The 22,657-nt window shown below is 32.9% G+C and overlaps 1 protein-coding gene, 1 long non-coding RNA gene and 1 pseudogene across 2 annotated transcripts; all 3 read left to right on the forward strand.

Moving 5' to 3' along the window:
• The first annotated feature begins 2,631 nt into the window (after positions 1-2,631).
• Positions 2,632-3,640, forward strand: LOC143569068 (uncharacterized). Its single transcript, XR_013141668.1, has 4 exons — positions 2,632-2,725; positions 2,822-3,172; positions 3,271-3,344; positions 3,469-3,640. It is a non-coding gene; the product is annotated as an uncharacterized LOC143569068 (long non-coding RNA).
• A 7,615-nt stretch (positions 3,641-11,255) lies between these two features.
• On the forward strand, positions 11,256-13,146 carry LOC143567659 (pentatricopeptide repeat-containing protein At2g44880 pseudogene; annotated as a pseudogene).
• An 819-nt stretch (positions 13,147-13,965) lies between these two features.
• On the forward strand, positions 13,966-16,870 carry LOC143567668 (uncharacterized). The gene is made up of 8 exons (XM_077054037.1): positions 13,966-14,483; positions 15,135-15,272; positions 15,361-15,429; positions 15,508-15,579; positions 16,035-16,117; positions 16,191-16,322; positions 16,422-16,635; positions 16,713-16,870. The coding sequence occupies exons 1-8, from the start codon at positions 14,061-14,063 to the stop codon at positions 16,755-16,757; spliced, it is 1,176 nt and encodes a 391-aa protein (XP_076910152.1). The 5' UTR covers positions 13,966-14,060; the 3' UTR covers positions 16,758-16,870.
• Positions 16,871-22,657: the final 5,787 nt, after the last annotated feature.

A 22,657-nucleotide genomic window follows, 5' to 3' on the forward strand; every position in this document is an offset into this window, starting at 1 on the left:
AAAGGAAAGAAAATTTATGAGTTAATAGGTAGTTAATGTTATACTTGCACATTTTCTCTCACAATCTTTCCAATTTGAAAGGATGAGTATAGACTAAAATTTTCTAGCCTTTTTCTCTCCCCTTCCCTCACATCTCCTCCTTAAAAAATATCTGGAACATGATTCCTTTCGATTTTCTTATTATTTCCTTCCCCTCCCCTCTTTAAATGAGACTCGGGAATCGTACGACTAATTTACGTGATTGATTCAAATATATAAGTGAAATTCATTATCTAGCTAACTTTCAAAGTATTTGTGATTGTATCAATGATTTTACACGTGAAACTCACTACCATCTCCATAGAGGTTACAATTCACCGAAAATAAGGTATACGTTGGCACTTATGTATGCATATTGTATTATCCACAACTTATGATATAACTATTCGAAGTATCATACGACTAATTCTAGTATCTGATTCAAAGATATATACGTGAAATTCATTATTTAGCTAACGTTCAAAGTATTTATGATTAATTGTGCCTTATCAACGATTTCATATGTGAAACTCACTACCTATCTTCGATAGTGGTTCTATAGTGTTCCAATTCAACTAAAACAATGTGTGGGTGCGCGCGCACACGTATACACATTTATACTAGCGTAAAAAATCCTAGTTTGAAAAAATACAAATTTAATCTAAAGATATTGATGTGAAATAATTTTATCTTGTAAAGTGAGCACTGAATCTTTAAGTGGGGATTTGAATTATTGCCATAAAAATAATCGTAAGCGAAGAAGAATATAATTTTGTATTGGTGCATTGTTCCATATATTAGGAACTTATTCTCATGGCATGGAAACCATGAAACTTATTATAATCAAATAACCAACACCAAAATAGTTGTTATTTTGTATCTTAGTACAATGTATATGAAGATGTGTGTATGTCCATGCCATCTAATGAGTGGGGCCATCATGTGAGAAACCAATGAAGGGATGTATCATGTTATTTCTTTTTGTTAACGAACAAGTGTAACGGGTTGTTTGAGACTTTAAAAGACTTACTGTTTGCATATAACTCGTCTAATCTGAATTTAAATCTCCCTTAAAGTGGCGATGACCATATTTTAAAGTGTGCACATGAGCTAAAAATCGAACTAGGGACCTCCTAGACAGGAACCCCACATTAGTGGGTAAACCTTCCCACCTCTGATCAGTTGGACCAAACATCATTAGCAAATGTATCATGATTTATGTTTACCTTTTTTATTATTGTTAAAAAAAATTAAAAAAAAAACAAATTACAATTTCTAACCATAATCTTAAATTATTTAGTTTTTCTTACAACTACAGGATTTAAATCCTCACCATTTAACAAAACATTATTTAATACATTAATATCATTAGGTCAAAGACCCGTTGATTGTCGCCTTCTTATTTAAGATTAATAGTGCACATAATATATTAACTAAAAGTCGAAATAGTAAGAAAGAATAGCATGAAAGACTTTTATTTAAATAATGCAAGAAAAATCATGTAAAGAGGGGCATATATGGCATTTGAATCTTGTAAAAAATGTTCTTTTGCTACATAACCACCTGTTGTTCACATTTTAGCAGTTTAATGTAGGAATTAAGATAGCATGGATTAGGGATTTATGACCCTTGTACTAATATAATGCCAAATTTCGTCAAGAATTTTTATAAAATTTACACTCGTCTCCCCAAATCAAACAAAGAACTTTAATTTGAAACCCAAACAAACTTTTACTAAAAACTTGAAATCAAACTATGGATTTAGGATTTATTGTTGTTAATAGTTCCAACAATTTGAAGCGGATGTGAAAATTTGAAACCCGAAATCTTTTGGCTCAACTACTCAAATATATTATTAGTTCTAAAACTTTAGGGGTGTTGGACGGTTTGATATTACTCTAATTAATTTACCCGCATTCAATTCGAATATATTAATATATCACGTAATCTTGAAATTTATTACGAATAGTCTATTTTTCTAGAGATTTGAAATTATTAAAAGTGCATAATTATATTGAAATTTATAGTTAAAATCAGGTTTGTAGATGAATTTAAGATCAAGTTTTGGACAGAGCATCAAACTCTATGAATAACGTATAATAATTACCCGACGGTTATGAAATATGGTTTTATGGTTACTAACCTATCCCATATATGATCCGTTTACACGTGTGCAAGATCGACAATCATAGTCCACCCAAAAACCCGTTTACATTCTAAGATGTATTTAAATTCTAAGACATTTGTTAACTTATGAATATAAGTTAAATAGAAACTCAAACATCATAAAATAACTTAATTATAGATACCCTCTCTTAAAAGCTAGATTTTATCATCTTTAACTAATTAATACTCATGTTTAGATTGTGTTTGCATGGATAATTTTTTCTACACAATGGGAAGGTTTATCTGAACCAATGTGACACTTGTTAGAAAGGTTTACCTGAACCAATGCAACTTTTCTACTTTTGGAATCTCATTCCAAGGAGAGACCATATGAAAATACACTACTAAAAATGTCTAAAAAACTTTAAAAGATTACTACTTTCATATTTTACATGGGTCCCATATTTAGAATCTTTTGGCAAGTATATAAACCCTAAGTTTCAATCAAGAAAAATCACCAACTCAAACACAATCATATATCACTCTTTTGTTTGTCCTGTTTTACTTCACTCCACCATTACAAGATCAACATATTCTCAAGGTTAGTACTAATTTCTTAATTAATAGATTGGTATTTTTAGTATTTTTAAAAGGAAATGAAATGTGATTTATTGTTCTTTTGTTAATATTTTTTCAGATTCTAAAACTTATAACAACAAAGAATGAGCAGTGGAGATTGGATGTGTGCTGCATGTCAGCATTTGAACTTTAAGAAACGTGATGCGTGCCAAAGATGTCAGTGTCCCAAATTCGCGACACCTGACGAGGTTTCATCTTATGGGATGAATAGAACAGAAGTCTTGGCCGGTGATTGGTATTGTGCTACATTCAACTGTGGGAGCCACAATTATGCGAGTAGGACCGCTTGTTATAGATGTGGGACGATAAGAGATTATAGCGCTATGATGGCTGCTTCAACCGCAACATGTTATGGCTATGATGCTAGTGTTGTTCCAGGGTGGAAAACCGGAGATTGGATTTGCAATAGGTATAAATAATAATGATTTTCAACTGACACAAGTTATATAGTTAGTTATATGTGTAATGTTACTAAATCTAATTTGTTCATTTTTTTATTTGAAGTAGATTAGGTTGTGGGGTGCACAATTATGCTAGCAGGATGGAATGCTATAAATGCAAAGCATCAAGGAGTAATTGAGGTAATTAAGCTACTTCTCATTTCTCTAAGTTATGCGTGTGTTTGTTTTGGTAGTTTTTTACTTTTTTTCTTTCCTGATTAATGTATAAAGATTTATTTATTTACTTTTTGTTTTTTCTTTTCAGGATGCAGATGAATTTGAGGAAGGCAATCTTGTGCTTCAAAGACCAACTTAATTTCTTTTTTCTCTTTGTTTTTTTTTCATGTCTTCTTAAGTAGTGCTCTTGTTTTTGCTTTAAAGATCGCTAGTTTATGACTTTATGTTCGGTGTAACCTCTTGTTACATGAAGTTTATGGAACCGTTCATATCTTTTGATTGTTCGTATATTCATACATATTTCAACCCCCCCCCCCCTTCTCTGTCTCTCTCTCTAACACACACACACACATTGTTTATTAATCTTTTTTTTTAATCTCGAGAACTTGTTACATAAAAACTTATGATAAACATCAATACTTTACTAACCAACATATCAAGTAAATCGTGGTGTAGTCAAAACTTTTCTTGCAAGAAACTTATAAATCCGGCCTATTAGCTATCTTCTTTTGTTTCAGTTGAAGATTTTTTTGGTTTCTAATATGAAGTATAAACTAAGTAATTATTATTATTATTATTATTATTATTATTATTATTATTATTATTATTATTATTATTCCACATAGAAGTTATGATGCCCCAAAACACTTTTGCATGTTATCACTCCGCTTTCAATCAATTAAGCAATCTTTTTTTAGCTTTATACATGCATGGTGTAAGATCATCTTTACATGAAGCTAATGAAATCCACCCTATAAACTTTTTGTCTTATCTTGAATGCTCATTAAATCATTCTCACACAAACACACCAAGAACACACACACACACGTTTTCGAGCATCAATAATTTTGTGACCTCTTCGGTCCATACTGGAATATGAATCATAACTGACAAGAAAACCATTGATATATGCTCAAGATTGGATAGAACTTCAAAGGGACCGATTATGGACCACCATTTATTTCCTGCCAAGTTTTAATCCATAAAAATACTAAAAATAAAATTTAAATTATCCATTAATAGATCTATTGCATCGAAACATCTTGCAAGTTGCAAGTTACTTGAGATTGAATCAAACTTAAGCTTAAATCATGATGCTCGTTTGATATCAGGCTCAAGCACAAGCCCTAGCTAGCTACAAACATCGAGTTTGATATGGTGTCGAGCCTAAACAAACCTATTATATGTTTCTGTATTAAAATACTCCTATAATTACATAATAAGAGTTACTCCATGTGTGAGATTAAAAAATTTAATAAAAATATATTATGCTATAGTATAATTATAATATAACTATACATAAATAACATAATTATAACTTTAACTTATTATAACTATACATAGTTAGTTATAATGTTATATTAATATTGTTATTTTATATTATAATTAAAACGGTACATTATTTTAACTAATAGATATGTAAATTAGAAACGAATCAAGTTTAAACAATAGACATAGAACCTGAAGATATTAATTGTGCTAAAACTTTCTTAAATACTGTAAACAAGTCGAGTTTAAGCTTAATCCGGTTAATTTCCACTAGCAATAACAATTTATTCCACAAGAATAAAAACAAAATACTTTCAATAATTTTGCATAGATAAGAACCAGATGCTACTTTTAATGAGTGCTTCATACATAACTGACAGTCCATTTCACTTTCCCCCCAAACATGAACCCAAATCACTTTGAAGGCAAAACCTCTATTTATATACAATTAAACATCTTATTTCAATGATTCTTATACATTGTTTTTCACTAGTTCAAAGAACTAAAGATTTTGTATACTATATATTATATTCCACACAATGATGGATCGAAGAAATAGATTCTATGATATTTCGACGTGCTTGATTGTTGTTATCGTATTCGATTTCAATTCGAGTGAAGTGAATTCAATTTGTTCCCTAATATCAATCAAGATGAAATTTTGGTTGAGCTTGCATCACAAATAGAAGATTTAAGAACATCATAACAAAATGATTTTTTTTATAATGGACCAAAAACGTTACAATCATCAAGAAGAATATTGTTTTCCCGAAAGGCAATTTAATAAGAATATGTTATAATCGGCGTTAAATAGCATATTTATGATTTAAGCAAACGTAGTGAGCACAACGAAATACCCTCAATGTGACAATTAAGCCTTCAAAACGCATCAGTTTTTCTACAAAGGAATATAGCCTTTTCTTTCAACAACTTTTTGTTATTTTATTTTTGTCACCCGTGGGATTTGATCATTCGTCACTTGAAAATCCAAAGTTTTATCAAACACCTTGATGCCGATAGGCAAAGATTATGATATAACATCTAACGTATTGTTTTTTGATTTTTGAAAGCGCCAGAATCCCATTTTTCATATATCACTACTTAGACTAGCCCCTAAACTTCATATGTGGATAATTCTTTCTCGATCAGAATAGTGGAATGGAAGGCGCTACAAGAAAGATATACTCCTTTTCAAATCGCCCCGCGAAGACAGACGTTCAGACTGGTTCTCGAGATTCTCAATCGCTCTTTGATCTTTGGTGCATTTTCCTCAGGAATCTTATTGTTTGGGTACGACCGGACAACTACGGATATCTATTAATATCTTTTCTTAGAATGTTGTTAAATATATATCTATCTATATCGTAAACTATCGGAATACTTGGAATAATTCTACCACTTCTACTAGGAGTAGCCTTTTTAGTGCTAGCTGAACGTAAAGTAATGGCTTTTGTGCAACGTCGAAAGGGTCCTGATGTAGTGGGATCGTTTGGATTGTTACAACCTCTAGCAGAAGAAAGAAGAGAACGAAAAGAGAACTTCGTATTTTGGTAACTCTCTAGGAGTCATGTTTAACCTTGAATGCTATTAATAGATTCTACAGCAATAGTCCCTCGGACTCGGAAAGTAATTATGAAAATGGCTAACCCAATAGCCGCAGCTGCCACCGTTGGAACCAATGAAGCAAATGATTGACCCATCATATCATCCGAAGAAACGGAAAATACCAAAAAGTTCGAATTCACAGCTAATAACATTGATTCAATTGGCATTGACATAATAGGAATAGTGCGTCTATTAAGGAGGATTCCCCGAATACCTGAAATAGAGATGATCATAGAAAATGTGAAATATTTGACAAGATTCGTTTCGGGAACGTAGAATGTAAGAGAAATTCAAATGTTAGAACTCCAGAACCTACATTAGAAAACATAGTTGATTAAATCGAGGATATTTACAATCTCCTCCCATAACCAACTAAGAGTTCCTTTGCCTTGTAAGTCATAAACCTGACTAGGGTACTGAAATATTATCCATTTACTGACCGAACAAGGTCCGGCATGGACCATTCGGTAGGTAATTGCCTTTCTTTTGATTCTAGTAAGTGAAATATTTGTGATGCTTTCCAAGATTTCATCAAAAGGTGGAGCGCTTTGGTAGCGAAGCACTACTGAGCAATTCACGTATCACTTGATACGGACGACTTCTGTTTTTCCGGCGGACCATAGTCTTGACCTCCGATCGAGCTACGAACACGAGTAGGTAGGCGGCTAGGGGGGCGGCAGGGCTGCGCCTTTTCAATCAATCTCCGGCCGCTCCACTATTGGTGCGAGCTGTAAGGAGTCTTGATCTCGAGTCAAGCTGGGGCGTCATAGGCTCGTGCACAGATTTACGTTCAATAATCCCAGGGGCTTTCACTTCGACACGTCTTCGCTCGTGATCGCTTAGAGCCCCTCTTCCATCAATAGGTACTCCCAAAGCGTCGACCTCAAAGCTTAGCTTTTCGGTTCCCTCCCCCTATGTGGGAGGCCTTATTACCAGTCTGCCTCCTTTCTCTTGAGGGATTATCTCAATCCCCGAGCTCCTGCTTTCTTTGTGTTCTTCACCGGCGCTCGCCGGATGTATCACTCATCCCGCTCCTAAGGTAAGGAGTCTTCTATCTTTACGGGAAGGATTAGAATCGCTCGGGAATTCCTTGATAATGATAATGACTTTGCCAGGTTCTAGGGGCTTTCTTTTTTCCGGGTCTATTTTGATAGATAGAGATAGACAGGAACTAAGCAATAAGAACAGAATACCAAAGGCTTACTCCCTTTTCTCTCTACTCTATCTATGAAGGCTATGAAGGAATTCGTTCATAGAATGCTTTTTGCTTGCACTTTTTTATTGAATAGGTCTTCTCCCTTCGATCCGAATGTAACGTTGGGCCTTCAAGACCCCATGGATGAAAGCTTATTTGAAGTTACTCCATCTAAATACACTAAAATTCATAAACTTGTCTACAATACATGTATTTATGATATAAAAATAATAAAGAAAAATGTTATTTTATTTTTGTCCAACTTAACAGGTACATATAGTATTGGGCCTAGCTACTAATTACTAACTAGAGTAAATGGGCCGGATCGTTGCTAACTGTAACTAAGCAGGCTTAAGTTAGTTAACTTTGAATTTGGGCAGATTAGCTTTGGTTGCACTTGGACCGTAGACCTTGCTAGTATCATTGGGCTTGTGAATATATATTTACGTTGGGTCGGACCAATTAAGCCCATTCAATTAGTAGAGCCGTATGTACCAGGCATGCCGCATGACTCACATCACAATATCACATGATGTGTTTGGGTGTTGCTTAGCGTACCCATCTCCTAACATTTTTTTACTGGTTGTACTCCCTTTAACTTATAAAATAAAAAAAAATCATCCTTTAAAACTTTTTCTCAATATCCCTATTTCATCATCATTGAAAAAAAAATATTTCAATGAAAATTTTAAAAAATAAAAGTATCCACTTCATGTTTTTCTATAAATCAAAATATCTCATCCTTGTGATCTAACAACAGTACAATATTGTATCCACTTCATAGTTCAAAATCAGGGGTGGGTGTGTGTCAAGTAAGAGAGATGTACGTTTAGCTTAATCATGTGACACATATAAAACTTAAGGAATTTAACATATACATAGCACCATAAAACAACATGTTTAGAGGCATATGTATCTAACCAAAATTAAGTTAAACTATGATTGTATATCAGTATTCAGCAGAATATAAATATTAGTACAAGTGTTGGTCACACAAAGCTGAAACCCCCAATGCCAACATATGTTATGGGAGTTATAGAATAGTTGGTTGCTTCACTTCCATATGCTCTACACAAACCTTTATGTATCTATATGACTATATCTATCTATTCTATATAGGCCACTTTATAACTCCATATTTTGTATCTAAAAATAGCTTTCTCACTTTGATAAGATCAAGTATCTTGATCAATTCAAATAGTAGAAGGAGCAATACTGCCATCATTGTTGCCATTCCCTTCCATGGATGCAGCCGGAGCATAATCATAATCATCATCGTCGTCGTCATCACCATCAATGGCAGCATGATCACCATCATAGTGGTTAGGACCATCATATATATAAGCATGATCATAAATAGGATTATGATGATGACCATCGTATTCAAATTCATCGTGACGTAGATTAATACACATCATGTTTAGACCATGAAGCATTTTCATCTTTGTGTAGAGAAAGATAAGTTTACAACAAAGCTTCTTCACTCTCAAAAGTGAAATGTGTTTGTGGAAGAAAGGTACATAAACTGATAACTAAAGTCTAAATATATAGGCGGCTCGAGAATTATACGAACGTGACATGTGAATAAGTTCAACTAGTCGTGTTCCATAATGTTCGAGTATCTCCTCACTCCATCCACAAATTAAATCATAAAAACGAATATTTTTTTCTTTGTAATCTTTTTGGTTTGCTAACAATACGCAAAATACTCTTTGTGTTGTGATCATGGCAGATTGTGTGGTTCCCGTGGGGAGTTGTGTGATACTGCTCGCTAAGTGTGTCGAGCGCATGGAAAATTGTGCCATGTAGATGCCTTCTTGGCACACTTTTATTCACATTTACACAAACCGAACCGAATTAATTTAGGGTACTTGCACAACCAAAAGGAGATTATGTGATTCTGAAATGACTACATGATGCATCATTTGTCATATCTTAATGTGTTTTGATGATATTAATTTGGTGAGCATATGTCATATATATGTGCATAGATGTGTACCCATCTTAAAAGTTGCTTTGTGTTTATGATCATAAATGTCCAAGATAAAAATAACTGCAAACCTATATTATTGTATGGCTGTACATACTTGCAACACTAGCTTTTTCCTGTATATGCTATATGTACAGTTTTTATGTAGTTATTGATTCCTATAGAATGATTTGAGTATATGCAAATACATACACATAGGCACTTGTCATCTTTGAAATTGAGAAATAGTACTTCATAAACTTGATTTATTGTTATTCTAAGGAGTGTCATGATGCAGTTTACTACGCTCATTATAGTTATATACAGTTTTTATTTAGCACAGTAATCTTAATCCTAATCTACTTTTATTAACCATCTATAGCAGCACATTGCAAGATTTGAACCCTTCACCTCTTGGATAGAAGAAAGGCGCAACACCTTAGCAACATGATGCAATTTAAATTTATTATTTATATTTAGAGTTAATCTAGAACTAATGTCTTACCCGACTGATTGTTGATCAATATATCGTCTTTCATGAGTCCACAAGAAAATTATCATTGCATATTGGTATCTAAGTTAAACTAAAAAACAATGTTGAACACCATATGACATTTTATGAACACAACGGAACGCTATACTCCGAAATCACAAAATAAATTAAGTGGATGTGAAAATGAATGTTAACAAATACGAAAGCAAACTTTTAAAAAGTCGTTTGTAAAACTTTGACGAACACAAATTTAGCCCTTAGTAAAATAGTAAAATAAATTAATAAATAAAATTAGTCACATAAAATGGGTTGGGTCAAAAAGGCCACCTAGAAGTCATATTTAAAATTATGTGTGTAAGAGAAGACTGGACTCCTTGAGAGCACATCTAGCCATGAGTATAAGCGTGAAGTTATAAGTGAAGTGTGTGCCTAACATGTGAAATAAAATTCACTAGACACTTCAGCAATATTGCATGTACAATCGGAATAATTGCAACTTTACAAGTACTATTGGTAAAACATGACCACATAAGAATGTCTACATTACTCCATATGCCTTTAAGTTAACCAAACAATAACACAAACGTATAATCAAACAAATTTTCGTATTAATGTTCGCTCATTAAGAAAATGGCTTGTTCGTGTATGTTGATGTCCGTTTGTATAAAACCTAAATGAACAATTCATGAACGCAAACAAACAAAAACAAGCAAACTTAAACGGACATAATAGAACAGACATAAACGAATGCAAATGAACATGTTATAAGTTTATAACCAAAAAGAACCAATATATAGGTATTATACTCCCACCTAGAAAATAGTTGTCACTGGTTTCACATTTCACACTAATTGTTTTCATTAGATATTTGTCAAAAAAAAGAGAGTTAAAGCCGTTAATTTTTTTCCAAATTTCAACTAACGTTTTAGGGCTTTTGATCGAAATGAGGATACAATTTGGATATATGGTTCGATTGATGTAAAATATACCTCGAAACGGTGCTCCAAACGGTTTGATTTTTGTTAATTGGAAGTTTAAACGCCCGAACTGAAGCATCGTTGCGTCGTTTGGAGCAGCGTTTCGAGATAAGTTTTATATCAGTCGATTCGTAATATCATTCTTATCAAAACCCTATAACATCAGTTTGAAATCTGGGAATAAATTTAACAACGTTAACTTTTTTTTAACGAACGTCCAATGAAAACAATTAGTGAGTATTATCGCACAACTGCAAAAATGTCAGATTTTCAAAATCCAGTTTCTTTTAATTAAATAAATGAACTTTTCGTCAAACAGTTCACGAACATTCCGTCCGTTCGCTCTATCTATGTCTAGTTGTCTACATGGTGCAACATCAGTGGGTCACAAAGCATCAGCTTAATGAGTAAGAACACACAAATACAAGGTTTATGGAGCACAACAGAGCGAACATGTTTACATCTTCTACAACACAAAACCACCACCAAACACCATCTTCTTCAAATCCAAGCTTTCATGCTTCGAAACCATCTACTCAACAATCAAAACCTTGCCGCCAAATTCATTGCCACGTGTTCATCCATTGCCGCCATGTCATCCGACCACGCAACACGTCTAATTCAACATGCCCACCAAGTGTTCGACCAAATGCCTGTGAAAGATGACACCTTTATTTGCAACACCATGATGAAAGCTCATCTGGGTATTAACCAATTTCAAGAATGTGTGTGTTTGTATAAAGATTTAAGAAAAAATATTGGTTTTAATGGTTTTGAATTTAAACCTGATGGTTATACATTTTTGACATTGGCTAAGGTGTGTGGGTTAAAATTGGATGTGTTGGGAGGTCAGCAAGTGCATGATCATGTTGTGAAAGAAGGATTTGAGCTCGATTTGTACGTATCGACATCGTTGGTGGATATGTATGCGAAATTGGGGTTAATGGAGTGTGCACAGAAGGTGTTTGATGAAATGCCTGAGAGAAGTCTGGTTTCGTGGACTGCGTTAGTTTGCGGGTATGCGAAGCGTGGGGAGATGGGGAATGCGAGAATGTGGTTTGACCGGATGGATACGAAGGATACGGCTGCGTTTAATGCGATGATTGATGCGTATGTTAAGGTCGGAGATATGAGTTGTGCGAGTTGTTTGTTTAATGAGATGCCGGAAAAGAATGTTGTGTCGTGGACGAGTATGGTTGATGGTTATTGTAGACATGGTAATGTGTTCATGGCTAGGACCCTTTTCGATTCGATGCCGTATAAGAATTTAGTCTCTTGGAATGCGATGATTAAAGGGTATTACCAGAATAAACAACCGAGCGAGGCATTAAAATTATTTCAAAAATTACAGCTTGAGGCGTCACTTGAGCCTGATAATGTGACCATTGTTAGTGTTCTTCCTGCGATTGCGGATTTAGGAGCTTTGGATTTGGGTAATTGGGTTCATGAATTCATTATAAGAAAGAAGATGAACAAAGCAACGAATGTATGCACTGCATTAGTCGATATGTATGCTAAATGTGGCGAATTTACAAAAGCCCGGAAAGTATTTGATTCAATGTTAACAAAGGAAACAGCCACATGGAATGCTTTGATACATGGTTTAGCAGTTAACGGATATGGAAACGAAGCGATAAATGTGTTTCTAGATATGACAAAAAGCAAAGTCAAGCCCAATGAGATAACCATGACTGTGGTTTTAACAGCTTGTAACCATAGCGGTCTAGTGGAAGAGGGCAAAAGATGGTTCAAATCAATGCAAGATTTTGGTATCGTTCCCAAAATCGAACATTACGGTTGCATGATCGATATTTTGGGGCGAGCAGGGTGTTTGGATGAAGCCGAAAAGATTATGGATGATATGCCTTATGAAGTTAACGATATTATATTAAGTTCGGTATTATCTGCGTGTGGTTACGCTAAGGATGTTAAACGGGCCGAGAGGATTTTGAACAAAAATTATGAAAAGGATGTTTATAATGATGGGAATTATATTACACTGAGGAATTTGTATGCACAAGATAGAAGATGGGTTGATGTTGAAGAAGTGTTGGGAGTTATGAGAAGTAATAATAATAATAAGAATGCTAGAAAAGAAGTTGGTTGTACTGTTGTTGAGGTTGGTGGTCAAGTGTGGGGCTTTGCATCAGGAGATAGGTTTCATCCTCAATGGTCAACTATAAAGTCAATGTTGGAGGTGTTATTGATTCATATGAAGAAAGAAATCATGTTTGATTTACATTAGTCATGAGTTAATGACATATTGACATATGGTTGTAAGTTGTAACTTTTACTCATTTAATTTTTTTTATCAATTTATCATGATTAATGCATTATTCATGACTTATGATTATAAATCAATATTATAATAATAATAATATGAGTCTTTGGATAAAATTATTCAAGAATTCTTTGAAAAAAGTTCTTATGAATAGCCTGATAATTTTACAGTAAGTCTTAAAAAATATTATTATTAAATGTTTTAGCTTTTTTATTATTGTAAATTTGTTACCTTGACAGTTGATTTGAGAAAAATCATTATTCAAAGCTAGGGGTGTAAATGAGCCGAGCCGCTTGTAAGCTACTTGAGCTCGGCTCATTAAAAACTCAAGCTAAGCTTAAATGAGCTCAAGCCCGATCTCGAGCTTTTACAGAGGCTCATTCAATAAACAAGCTCGAGCCGGCTTGCAAGCCTAAACGAGCTTTTTATTTGTATAATTTTTATTTAATATATTTGTATAATAAGTAATATTATGCATGAAATTCTAATAAAAATAATTAAGTGATATATTATACATAAAAGTTACAATAATAGTTATAGATGTAAATAATTTTATAATTATAATAATTAAATAATTAATAAATAATTAACGAGCCTAGCTCGAGCTTTAAAGATAGAGCTCTAAACAAGCCATTCTTGAGCTTGAGCCTCTTAAGCGAAAACGAGTCGGCTCGTTTAGTAAAAAGTTTAGATAATAAAAACAAACACAAACTGAAGGCCCACTAACAAAAGCCCAATCTTTTCTAAATAACTATCATGGATCAGGCCCATTTAACTTATCTGGTTAAAGGATATGCCACTTGTACATCACTTGTCCGCCACAAATACTTTCAAAAGTTAGTTTGTGCCTTTGTGAGTTTGTTCTGTGGCTGTAAACCATAACACAAAGAAATGGCCACCACACATCTTTCAGACACCATTATCCGGCCAGTTTCCGGCAACTACACTCCTCACCGGAACCTAAAACCACCACAGAACACTCTTTTGTTCATCAAACAATCAAGAAGCAGAAGTCTAGTGGATAATATTATTATTAATAATAATAATGTTAATAAAAGTTGTATTAGAGTGAGTTTAGTAGAACAAGTTCCACCAAAATCTTCAAAAGTTGATGTTGAAAGATTAGTGGATTTCTTGTATGATGACCTTCCACACTTGTTTGATGATCAAGGCATTGATCGGACTGCTTACGATGAACGGGTCAAGTTTCGGGATCCGATTACGAGTTATGATAGTATAGGTGGATACTTGTTCAATATTGCATTGTTGAAGTTGATGTTTTCTCCTAAGTTTCAGCTCCATTGGGTCAGACAGGTAGTTATTTCGGTTAATTTTTAAAAGAATATTTTACATGATTTTTTATAACTTTTTGTTTAATAAATTATTATAAATTTTTATACTATTATCAATATCATTTTTCTTATCCTGAAAAAAAATTATTTCATTTTCAATACCTTTTTTATATGAGATGAACAGATGACAAAATCACTTTGATTTGGCTAGACAAGAATTCATGTGTATGTATGGTACTATGTAGGGGTATGCTCGGTTCGGTTTGGGTCGGTTTTAGGCTAAAACCGAACCGAAAACCGAAATTTTGGTTTTTGAATTTTTGAAAACCGTTCACTTTCAGTTTGTGTTTGGTTCGGTTACGGTTATTTTGGTTTAGCCATTTGAGCTTGAATATTTTGGGCTAAAATATTTGAGTTACATATTTTAAAAATTCTTCTAGGTTACAAAAAGTAAAAAATAAAAAATGAAGAGATATAAATTCAGTTCAGTTCGTTTTTTTCGGTTTAATTTATTGCAAAACCAAAACTGAACCGTAAGTTCGGTTTTTACGGAAAAACAAAACCAAAACTATCAGTTTTTGTTCCGGTCGGGATTTTTTGGTTTCTTGTTTTTAGATCAGTTTTTTCGGTTTTTTCATCAAACATCCACTAGGTTCTCATCTTTTATTAATAGACAGGAACATATGATATAACTACAAGGTGGACCATGGAAATGACATTCTCTCTTTTACCATGGAAGCCAGTGCTAGTCTTCACAGGCACTTCAGTTATGGGCATAAACCCCGAAAACGGAAAGTTTTCTAGTCATGTGGTACACGCGCTTGTCACCCTTAACTTCAATCACGTGTAATCTTCGCAACATTTTGTTATTAACTTCTTGTTTATTATCACTTTCATAGGATTATTGGGACTCTATAAAGAACAATGAGTACTTTTCTTCAGAAGCGCTCATGGATTTAATCAAAAAGGTATTTAGTTACAATGTTTGACTGTTTGGTTGATCATATGTTTATAGATTTAATTTTGTGTAACATGTTTTGTTACAGCTGAGGATATACAAGACTCCTGATCTTGAAACACCCAAATATCAGATACTTAAAAGAACCGCAACTTATGAGGTTTGTTAGTACTTTTAAGACCAAGTTTTGCTAGGGATGTGCATGAAACTGAAGAAAATCAATCCAAAACCGAAAAAAAACGAACTTATGGTTTGGTTTTGGGTTTGCATGGATTAAAAACCGAAAAAACCAAACCGAACTAAATTTATAGATTTTAAATTTTTATTTTTTTATTTTAAGTAATTTATAAGATTTTAATAAATATGTAACTCAAATGTTTTTAACCCAAATGAATAATAATCAGTTAGTTATTAATTAGCTAGGCCCAAGTTCATTATTTTGGGCCAAAAAAAAAGTTGGCCTAAAAATTTCAAACTCAAATGACAAAAACGAAAAAAATGTAACCAATCCGTTTTCAAAAATTCAAAAACCGACCCAAACTGCGCACACCCCTAAGTTTTGCTAATTCAAGATAATCTTATGATTAATCACATTTATTAAAAGTACTTATCCAGGTACGAAAATACGACCCCTTCGTAATCGTTGAAACACAAAGTGACAAGCTTGCTGGAAATACAGGATTTAATGATGTAGCTGGGTGAGTTTTAAGTTCATTTAAGACATTAAACTACTGGTCAAACATTGGTTTGACCATGATATACACTTTTTAGGTACATATTTGGTAAGAACTCTAGGGAAGAAAAGATACCAATGACAACACCAGTTTTCACTCAAGCATTCGATCCCGAGATGTCGAAAATGTCCATCCAAATCGTTCTTCCATCCGAAAAAGACATAAATAGGTCAACTTTAGTTACTTTAGTCAAACAAATCTTATCATATGATTCATCATTCATGTTACTGTTAATAACCTGAGGTATATTATAATTATTATTCTCCAGTTTACCAAATCCTAACAAAGAAAATGTTAGTATAAGAAGTGTTCAAGGAGGATTTGCAGCCGTTTTGAAATTCAGCGGTAAACCAACCGAGGATATTGTTTATGAAAAAGAGAAATTATTGAGGTCTAGTGTTCTTTCTGATGGTCTCAAACCGAAAGACGGGTGTTTATTGGCTCGTTACAATGATCCCGGTAGAACAAAAAGTTTCATGATGGTAAGTTTTTTTTACAATGTGTTGCATATAATGATTAACGGTTTCTAACCTTTGTACATATTTGTTGTGAAATGAAGCGGAACGAGGTTCTTATTTGGCTCGAGGAGTTTTCGTTGGACTAGTTTGTATGATTTTTTGCTTGCTTAAAGTTTGAAGATAGTAACAGTGTAAGCAAATACTGAAATACACATCACATGTATTATAAAGTTAATAATCACATTTTACTTGAGAATGAGATGATATATATTATAATCACTCTTTAGAAGTTTTGTTGATGAGTGATTTGTGAATATGAGGAATGACACCACCATGTGTTATTGTCTTATTGACTTATTGTTAGTGATAGTGTATGTGAAAACTGTCAGACAGATGCCACTAGGAAATAGAATATCCGCTATCATTTTCACCAAAGAGGTGTTATGGTCATGGTAAAAGGTTAGCCTTGGCTTTTGCTTGGTTGAGAACTGGCTTTTTGTTATACGCGTATGGGATAGTGTCTCAAAATCTTTGTGTTATACGCGTTATGGAGGTTTTTCGACACCAACCAAATTATCTGACCATTTATGCTCTATGTGCTTGAGAGGATGGTTTGTTGTGTTAATTGCTAACGATATTCACTTGTTTCATTTGGTCCGCAAAGGATGTTTTGGGCTTTCTTAAATGTAACATATTGGTAGTTAGTAGTGTTCAGGGCCGTCTCCGAGAATTTATGTACCTCGGCCGAGTCAAAATAAAAGGCCCATAGGTCTTAACGAAAAATTTTTATTCACTAGCGTATATGGATAAAACTTTTATCGACCGATTTATTATAAACATAAATCATTTTGAGCATGTAATTATCACATAAACCATTGCAAATAACCTTATTTTTAACACCAAAAAACATACATATGTAACATGTATAAAAAAAAGTTTGTGCACCCGAAACTTATATGCCCCCGCCGATGGTGCGGCTCGCACATCCTCCGAGTCTCCCCTGGTAGTGTTTATTGGTCCGGTTCAGTCAATTTTAACAAAAGAATTAAGCTAAACTGTTTCACTGTGATTTCAAAGGTAAAAAAAACCACTAAATTGGCATGGTTGTGTGGGTTGGTCAAATCGGTCAGTATGACGGTTTAACATTTCAGTTTTAACAATTTAGCTAATAGTTTTTACAAAATCGAATCATATGAATCTCCAATCAACTGAATTATATTGTCAAAGCCCGAGCACCAAACCCCACTTAATAGGAGTAAGCAATAACCAAACAAAAAACCAACGAAACCGAATCAAAATTAATCGATAATTGAATTAACCGAAAAGCAGTTATCGGTTATTTTCTACTCTCTGTCAACTGAACCATATATATATATATATATAATGAGTATCATTACAGAACTGTATAATTATTTATGAACTTGAATGAACCCTTTAAAACAAACGTTTTTTTATAAATAATTTTGTATGTTAATGTTCTTTAAGATTAGTTTTATCATTGTTTATATTTATATCTACAATTACAATTTTGAAAATTAGTTTTTATACACATCTATGTTTTGTTTGACCCCTATGTAAATTTGTTAGTAAATAAATTTTACATATATGTAAACTTGTGATTAATATATGTAACAAAATTTTTTTATATAAAATATGATAAAACTACTATTAAATAATGTTAATATATAAAAAAAATTTATAAATTGTTTGGTTGTTAAGGGTTCCTAAGAGTTCTTAAATGATAATAACCACACACACACATATATATATAGGTGATGGTTTAAGAGAGAAGTCGTTTTATTGCGAAAAATATAAGAAATGAATTATAACCATTGATTAGATTTGATCTATGGACTTAATTGATTATGACATTATTGTAAATACTGAGTTCCTAATTTTAATGCTGCATAATAAAAAAGGGCAATGCTGTAATTTGTCCTACTATCAAATGCTATCTAATTAATGATCTGTAATTTGTCCTACTATCAAATGCTATCTAATTAATGATCATCCACCCATTTCACGCTTAGTCATCTAGTGGTTTCCAAATTTAATGCTAGTGAAGTTAATATTCATTTATTCACATAATAATATATTATTTATTTTGTCATTGTATTCTATTTTTCATCATCACTGATTATTTGGTATTCACGAATCATAGCTTTTTGTATTTTATATTTTACATAACTTTTTTACTTCATTTATTATATGACAATTAACAATAATTATAGTTGTTTATATCCTACATTGAATGTTTATATCCTACACAACATATTTACACACGGTATATTTACACAGTATTTAACCCTACACAGCCTACATGATATATTTACATCATACACAACAAATTTCCTCACTATATATCCATACAACATTCAGTCTTACACAACCTACACAATATATTTACATCCTACGCAACATTTGAAAAGTTGTGTAGGATTGAATGGTGTGAGGATATAAAGTTTGTGTATATGTTCCGCATAATGTAAATTTTATTACGTAGGTTGTGTAAGGTATGTGAAGGAAATATGTAATGCGTAAATATATTATATAGGAAATAAGTATATGGTTTCATAATTTTATGACATTTGAAATGTTATTAAAATTTGTATAATAATACAAATACACTGTGTCCTTGACGTTAAATATGTGCATGCCAATTATGTGAAGGGATAATTGTATGTGTAGGAAATAAAAAAAAATGTTGTGCGGTGTAGGGTTTCTACTTGGTCTACAGGAAATAACCATGGATGTGTATTCAAAATAATTATTGTGAATTTAAAATGATTTTATTTTGGTTGTAGAAATCATACAGGGGATGTAAGATAGTCATGTTTTCTTTGTATATTAAAACTATTATTTGTGAAAAATCGGGAAGACTGAGAGTAATGATAAATGATTGATAACAAGAATAAATTCATCGATTCTCAACGCTTAATAAAAGAAATCTAAGTGTAATTAATTAAAACATATATAAAAAGTGAATTAGTGTTTGAACAATATAATATATTGTTTATAACCTCTATTTGATTAAATCCCAGCCTTTAAAACTCATCAACTTTTAATCACAGCCATTAAAACCCTATAAATTCCTTGTAGAAGCAGCATGCAGTTATCTTTATATCAATATCAGAATCATCGCAGATGATAAAGAAGTCAAGAAGCAATAGCCACCTGAGCGGAGTTCCTTGTACGTTCATCGCCGGGAGATCGAGCAACTGTTCAGGTCAATTTCGTAATCTCTCTTTAAGTTACTATCAGCATCATCGTTTATGTCCAGGTGTTGGAGTTTGATTTCAGAGTATGCGATTTGAAACCTTAATTCGATTTTGTTTTTTTCTTCCGGTCTCAATGGTTTAATTTCTTTATTTCAATTTCCTAGGTTCGTTCATCTGATTTCTTATTTTCACCATCACATTATTTTCTTCAACAAAGTCATTCAATTCCAATCTATCGGAGAACAGTTGAGGAAACTATCACTCTTACCGTTCTTTGATGGAGAAGTAAGCAATTTGATGTACTGAGTTAAGCATTTTTTTACTTTTATTTTATCGATTCTTTCTATGATTTGTTAAGGGTCGGGAATGAGTTTGTATAGCAATCGGGCTAAATGCATGGCTTCGACTCCTAATTCTTTGTCAAAGGTAAAATTATCATCATAAAGCGTCACACTGAATCTTTGTTAATATTATAATGAAAATGACCTGCCTTTTATGTTTTAGATTGATCGTATACTTTTTCACAGGTCTGCCCTGAAAGTGTTGGCGAGTTAAACTGATTTGTGCTTGATTCTTAAGCTTTGAGTATTATTTATGAATTTAGATCATATAATGAGAAGGTATATTGACTTAATTAATATTTTATGTTGAGAATGGCATATAAGTCTTATTGTTTTGTTTTGTTTTGTTTTGTTTAAGATAAGTATAATTATCTTGTACCGGAAGTATATGGACCAAGGTTTGTGTTTTGCCTTTCTTGTAACCCTTTGGTTTTGGTATTGTCAAATGGCAAAAAGTCTGAAATATGTTTGTGATTATACATATTTTGAGATTCTTGCATTCCCATGTAACCAAATTGGCATCCAAGAATCTGGATTCATTGAACAAGTTCAGGAGTTTGCTTAGCAGTGTACATGAAACGGGTAAGACCTGACCTAAACCGATCATACCCGCTTAGAAAACAATATGGTCGGTTCCACGTTTCTGTAAATACAAAAAACTGGTTCGGGGTTGGGTCCGGTCATGCCCGAATGGAACTTGAAAATCTCGTATGCAAACAGTAGTTCTCAATGTATGCTTACAACAGGGTCGGTTCACGGGTATGTAATGTACAATTAAACAGATTCAGGTAAGACAGAGTTCGGTTTTCGGAGGAATGATGCTCACGCTTAAGTCAGCAGTGGGGAGGTTGTTGACTGTACTCACCACCAGAGAGCGTGAGGTATACTATGTTTCTTTTTCTTAATATCTTATTGCTTCAAATTCTTGGAAAGTATTTTAACATTTTGTTTTAATTTTGTTAATTGCAAAAGGATATAAGAAGCTGCTTAATGTAGCTTAGATGAATGGTCAAGTGTGCATTCCTTGTATGAATGCCATTTTATAAAAAGAATATGTGACTCAAAGAAGTGACATTGCATTTATTAAATCCAGTTTTGACTAACAAAGTCAAAGATGCCATATTAAGAATTTTTTGAGAGCTAGTGGTATGGGCACAGAGGTTGTTGTGGCATAACACATTCACATTACTTATAAGAAGTTTGCACATATTGATCAATTTTAACTTCTGGTCAACTTGTCCCTGTTTTTAACCAAAACAACTAATGTGGTCAACTGTCTTGCAGGCCTGATTAAACTTTATAACATGTATATGGTGAGCATATGGGAGGAATAAGAGCGAACGGACACATTGTGGGCTTCTAATAAAGGTTGTAACAGCTTCAAGTAGGCCGGATACATGGATAGATACTAAAGATTTGGATATATATTAGCATTTGTTCTTTAATAATAATAGGAAAGTTACAAAGATGTGCTCAGGTGGTTTTTTAGTTTTGGCATGTGATAATTTAGCTTTCAACAATTCTTTATTAAAGAATTTTACTTTATAATGTTATCTTATTAATATGTTGCATTATTGTATATTTACATTTAGTCAATAAATACGTGTCAATATAGGTACGTTCAATAGGTTGTACGTTGATCTCAAACAAATATTATTTTCATTTAGAATGCAAGGGGAAACAAAATACTTTTTATTATGACATTAAACTACCCGGCCACCGGACGGGTATAAAACTAGTTTAAATAGTTACCAAATAAAATAATTTAAAGTTTTACTATTATACCCTTATAATTAACTAAAAGAAGAAATAAAAAGAAAAAATCTGATTGGCTGCATTGATTTCTTTCACTTCTTGCAATACTTGACTTAAACCTATATATATAGAGAGAGAGAGATAGAAAAGAGTTTAAATAAAAAACAAGTGTTTTGTGAGAAGTGTGAGAAGAGCTTTAAGATAAAACAAACCATCTAAATATAACACTATACAATGTAAATATGAAACAATACAATTATTTAGAAACTACCAATCTCAACCACTAGATCATAGATCCAAGGGCCTAAATCTATTCTTATTCTTCTCACAAAAATATTGTTTTTTACATTAACCCTACCCTATATATATATATTTCTAAGATTTTAGCCAAAACTTGATTTTGGCTATTAACCGAACAAAGCAAAAACCAAAAAATTAACCGAACAAACCGAAATAATTAATCAAAAACCGATTGATTAATTTTGTTAAGGTTATTAACCGAACTACCATTAAGACAAAATGGTAGCAACACAACACAAACAAAGACACATTATGACATTACCAAAGTGTAGTAAAACCAAAACCAGGCAGGCCCGTAGTTTAGTTGAAGCAGAGTGAGTGGACTGGACCCGGTTTAGCTTAGCTTAGCTGACTCGATAGGAATAGGAATAGGAATAGAAATAGAAATAGAAATAGAAATAGAAATAGAATTTGATAACATAAGCAAGCAGT

Source organism: Bidens hawaiensis, unplaced genomic scaffold (assembly GCF_021521415.1).
Source record: "Bidens hawaiensis isolate Kalapana, Puna unplaced genomic scaffold, B.hawaiensis_p1.1 tig00001236_1, whole genome shotgun sequence".
In the NCBI taxonomy this organism is placed as follows: Eukaryota; Viridiplantae; Streptophyta; class Magnoliopsida; order Asterales; family Asteraceae; genus Bidens; species Bidens hawaiensis.